This window comes from Crocuta crocuta, unplaced genomic scaffold, assembly GCF_008692635.1.
Source record: "Crocuta crocuta isolate KB4526 unplaced genomic scaffold, BGI_CrCroc_1.0 scaffold142, whole genome shotgun sequence".
Lineage (NCBI taxonomy): Eukaryota > Metazoa > Chordata > Mammalia > Carnivora > Hyaenidae > Crocuta > Crocuta crocuta.
This window is the reverse complement of record NW_027528892.1, coordinates 832,205-837,502: the sequence shown is the minus strand read 5'-3', so window position 1 is coordinate 837,502 and position 5,298 is coordinate 832,205. Positions and strand designations below refer to the sequence as shown.

The following is a 5,298-nucleotide window of genomic DNA, read 5'->3' as shown; positions in this document are numbered from 1 at the left end:
CACCCCCCTCCTGGTGCCCCGCCCCCCACCCTCCCGTCTGGCCTGAGGTCTGCCTCCTGACTATCCACCCCTTCTGGACACTTTGCATGTGCTGATGGGTGACACTGGGGGAAGGTGGGAACTCGTGTTAGCAGGAAATTTGTAAAGTCCTCAGCACCCGACTAAGAAGGTAGCCAATGCCATGATATTAAATACTCCAAGGAGGATTTCCGGCCTCCCATTTTACATATGAGGAAACGTGTGAAGTGGCACAACCCTTGCCCAAGAACAGATGGCTACTCCGTGGAGCCGCACACAGACCCAGGCTGGCGTGTTGCACGGATCCGTGCTCTGCCTCGTTCCAGAGGCCGAGGATCATTGTCTCACCTCAGGGGGTCGCCTGGGGAGGGGCTCAGCCTCAGCCAAGCAGAGCAGGGGGGAGGAGCATCTTCCAGAGGCCCAGGCCCTCGCTCTGTCTCATTCGTGGGAAGAGTGGGAAGGACGACCAAGCCTTCTTCCCCTTTGTGGGAGACTTGTGATGTGGAAACCCCAAGACGTGCCCCAGCTGACACATCCTGTCCCCTTGTCAGCTGCAGACTCTGTCCTCTCACCCACTGGCCCCAGGACGGTGCGGGCCACAGGGGTCTGGACATGTGTCCCCACTCCAGCACCTTCCTGGCCCTCGGTGAGTCCTGGAATGCAGGCAAAGGGTTCAAGGGACAGCCAGGGTGGGGGGGAGCCTTGGGGAGGGGGTCTGCTTCCCTTCCCAGTCCTGACTCCTGTCCAGAAGACTCTGGGGCTCCGGGGGAGCTAAGTGGGGCTAAGACCTAAGTCAGACCATGCAGGTTCAGCCCTAGAAACGGGCTTCTGGGTCTGGAGACAAATTCCCACTCAGGAGGGGCTGGGGGAGAGAAGAGGGGGCGGGGCCTTGTCTCCAGAATCTTTCAGAGCAAGAAGAAGGGTGGTACTGCCCCCCACCCCCGAGGAAACGGTGGCGGGCATCTCTCACCAAAGCCTGTCTTCCAGTGCTCTGCCTGGCCCGGGTGCTCCACGCTCAGACAGGTGAGTCTGCTCCCCAGCCTCTCTGCACCCCAAAAGGCAGCTCTAGACGGAGGGTGCTGACCCTGGTGGGACCCGAGAGGAGGCCCTGAGATCCCGAATCGCAAGCAACCGCAGACGTCTGACCCTCGTCAGGTCTGTGCCTATACTCCATCTGGGCTCCCGACAGCCCNGCAAGTCACCAAGATGGCATCCTAGATTCCAAGTCCTCCACCCTCGATAGACAGCACATCACCCAGTGATAGGGTTTGAAATGATAATTGTAAAGTTTCACTTACATTTTTGGAGTTTGTCTTCCGTATATATATTTTTCATTCTTGGGTGAAATATTAACTCCTTAGAGCCCTTTCATCACTTCCGTTCAGATGGAACGAGACCCACGCTCTTGGGTGTGGACCCGCCCGGTCCTCACGCCGCGCAGCTCACAGCTCACTCGTCTGCAGATACCTCACGCTGCTTTCTTCCTCAAACTCGCCATACTCCCCTCTACTCTGGCCCTCCTCACACGCTGATTCCTCTGTCCCTCTCTGCTCAGCGTGGACGATTCACACCAGACCCTCCCCTGTCAGCTCAGATGCCCCTTCCCTCGGACCTCCCCTCTGCCCCCTAGGTTCTCGCACTCACCCCTAGGACTCACATCAGGTTGTATCTGCAAACTTGGACAAATGTTTGATCAGTGTTCTCTGTACTCTCGGCCCCGAGAGGGTAGGGATCGTGTGTGTGTTTCTCATGTTTTCGGAGCCAGTGGCATGTGACGGGCATCTGTCCATGGATGGATATGGTAGAGGAAGGAAGGAAGGGAAAGAAAGGGGTGCTTGTCTGGCTCAGTGGGCACTGCATGGGACTCTTGATTTCACACCCGTGAGTTCAAGCCCCATGTTGGGTGTAAATCTTACTTAAAAAAAAAAAAGATGGGGTGCCTGTGTGGCTCAGTCGGTTAAGTGTCCTACTTCGGCTCAGGTCATGATCTCAGGGTTCGTGGGTTCAAGCCCCGCGTCGGGCTCTGTGCTGACAGCTCAGAACCTGGAGCTGCTTCGGATTCTGTGTCTCCCTCTCTCTCTGCCCCTCCCCTGCTCATGCTCTGTCTGTCTGTCTCTCTTTCTCTCAGAAATAAATAAAAACATTTAAAAATCAAAAAGAACCAAAAAGGAAGAAGGGAGGGAGGGTGGAAGGAAGGCAGGAAGATAAAGAAAAGGCAGAAAATGAGCAAATAAACATCTCTCAGCTCCTGCCTCTTTGAGGCATTTTGTAACTGTAATGCCACCTTCCTGTTTCAAGGCTGCAAACTCTCCTTTCCCTGCCTCCAGCCTAGTTGCGGCAGACGAGGGTTTTCATGAACCTTAACAACATGGGAGTAGAAATTAGGCTTAGATGAAGGTAGAAAATACAGAGGAAACCGGACATGAGCGCTCCACAGAAGGCTTGCATTGTGTGTATATACATATATGTTATATATTTATACTTTTATGTTTATATACATGATATAGGTATATATATTTACATGTAATGTATTTATATATCCACATAGAAATATAAACATATAACTTATGATGTAAAATGTAAAATTTCAGATCCACAAATTTAAATGTATTAGAATATATATTTACCTTTATATTAAATATACAGGTAATATAATTAATATAATAAAATGCATGAATTATTATTACATATGAATATAGTATGCAGTATTACGTATTATATAATGTCATACATCATATTACATGTCATGTATTGGTGTAATTTATACATGTAAGTGTCAATGTAAATACACTGTGGGACTCCTGGGTGGCTCAGTCGGTTAAGCGTCTGACTTCCACTCCNATATACATATCTGTATACATATATAATTATATAAGTTAAAAACAGAATGTAAAATGTGTACTTATTATTTGTTATTTATGAGAGGGGATGGGGTCCTGGGGGCGGGGACAGCGTGTTGAGGCAGGGAACCTCCAGGAGTCGAAGTTTCCTGTCTTTCTTAAAGAGCCGTTCTAGGTGGACGTGCATTTCCTCAATGCAGTTTCTCTCTCCCTTGACACGAGGACCCTGAGCCTTGGTCGCCCTTGGGGTTTTCTCAGGGCGACACAGGCTGAGCAGGCCGGGCGCCGGACGTGTCTGCCGCGGAGTGTGGCCTCCTCCCTGCCCACGGCCGCTTTCGGGGGGGACCGAGGGGGCTGGGAGGGAGATAGCAGATAAGGACGAGCTTGTGGTGTGTGGGGACAGGGGCCGCAGGGAGGAGGGTGGTAATGCTCTAAAGAGTTGTGATCGGCCTTTGCCCACCTCTGTGACTTTGCTTTAAAGTGACCTGAGCGTCTAGCAGGGGTGAATTGTGTGTGGAGGTGAGTCCCCCACAGGCGGACCCTGAGGGCCTGCTCTGCTTCCTTGCAAGGGACCCTGCCTCCGCCCACCATCAATGCTGAACCGGCCGCGGAGACCCCCCTGGGGCAGTGTGTGACCGTCGTGTGCCGGAGCCCCGCTGCCTTTGAGGTATTCCGCCTGGAGAAGGAGGGCGGTGCCTTGAAACCAGATGTGAGCAAGCGGACACCGCATGACACAGAAGCCCGGTTCTCCTTCACTGCAGATAAAGGCACTGAAGGGCACTACCACTGCCTCTATTATAGAAACAGAGCATGGTCTGGTCGCAGTGTGACGCTGGACCTAGTGGTGACAGGTGAGAACACCTCTGCTCTGCCCCAGGATTTCTCTGGGACTGCGCGACGGCCAGATGGGGCCCTCAGATGGATGCTCAGGGCACAGAGGGGCTGGGCTGAGTGGGACAGACCCTGGGGGCCTCCACAGAGCATCGGTCCTTCCTCTGCCCTGCTCACAGAGACCTCTGGAAGTGTCGGCTCCTCCCCACCACAGACCTGCAACTCGACTGGTGAGTGACCTTGCAGGAGTGGGGCGGGGGTGGGGGGGGAGCTCCGTGCTGCGGATCTGGGCTGCGCTTGCATGAGGGGCCGGTGCAGCCACAGCGCCCGCTGCAGAGCACTGGGGCACTACCGGCTTGAACTTCCTGTGTGAGGCGCTATGAAAGCAGCCAGCGGGAGGCAGTCCTCTGACCTGAGAGCCCCCCCACTCTTTCCGTACGCAAAGCAAAGCACAGTGCATGCCCAGAGGCACAAGGCCCCAAGTCCTGGGCTGGGGGTGTGGGCTGGGGAGACCCCCTTGGGGGCAGAGTCCTATTATTTGCAGCTCTGCAGAGCTGTCCAGAGGGACAGAAGGACTGACCACCCATCTTCCAAATTCGGACGCTGCTGGAGACAACAGGCTCTGCATCAGGTCACAACAGTGGCGTTAGGTCACAGAAAGGAGGAGCGACCCCCCAGAATCCTAAACGGCGCCGGACACAAGCCCCCTCCCTGTCGCCCCTCTCTCCCATCTCTGGCCCTGGAGACTGAAGGTCCGCCCTGCGGGGGATCAGGGTTAAGACCCCAGCCTCGCACTCGCTCGGCTCGCGGTGAATCCTCAAAACCCTGCTCAACCCAGTTCCCTCCTGCGCAAAAAGGGCGATAAGTGCAAGGACCCTGAAGCGCTGTTTCGGGGATACAGGGCTGCGTGTACACAGCGCCCCAAGTCAGTGTCTGCTGAACCGTTCAGGACAAGTCTTGCTACACTGAGGACGCATTTCCTTCTACCTCCTCAGTGTGCACCAGACACCCGCCTGTGAGGGCTGGGTGCGCGGCAGACAGGAGAAAGGGTCCCTGCGCTCCCGAACCTCAGGGGGCGAAGTTAGCTAGAATGCGGAATAGAAATGTGTATGTATCACTACATACATCATACTTAATGTATTTAGCATATGTATCATTATATACAATATATCTGTAGTTAAGTATAATGTATCTATATTTAAGTATGATGTATCATTATATAATGTATCATGGTATATAATGTATCTATATTTATATATCTATATATAAATATAAACATATAACTTACCATGTAAAATTTCAGAGCTATAAATTTAAATATATAACAGTAAATCTTTACCTTATAGAATATATCTTACTTACCATTAAACATACAAGGAATAGAATTAAAATAATATACATGAATTATCATTACATAATCATATAGTATACAGTATTATACATTACGTAGTGTCATATATTATATTACATGTCATGTATTCTATAATTTATATACATAAATCTCAACATAAATAGGTGTCATCTAATAATAAATCTGTATAATTGAGATATAACTCTTATATCTCACATGTTCGAAGTAAAATGTATAATTGAGAGTATAAGTCATTTA

At 51.3% G+C, this 5,298-nt stretch overlaps 1 protein-coding gene across 1 annotated transcript in view; it reads left to right on the top strand.

Annotated features, from left to right (window-relative positions):
* Nucleotides 1–490: 490 nt before the first annotated feature.
* LOC144225677 (leukocyte-associated immunoglobulin-like receptor 1) overlaps nt 491–5,298 on the top strand; it is a 7,578-nt gene continuing 2,770 nt past the window's right edge. Inside the window, exons 1-5 of the mRNA XM_077756920.1 lie at nt 491–664; nt 1,006–1,041; nt 3,428–3,709; nt 3,869–3,919; nt 4,309–4,437. Coding sequence (XP_077613046.1) covers nt 631–664; nt 1,006–1,041; nt 3,428–3,709; nt 3,869–3,919; nt 4,309–4,437 — 532 coding nt within the window. The 5' untranslated portion in view covers nt 491–630. The remainder of the gene's footprint in view (nt 665–1,005; nt 1,042–3,427; nt 3,710–3,868; nt 3,920–4,308; nt 4,438–5,298) is intronic.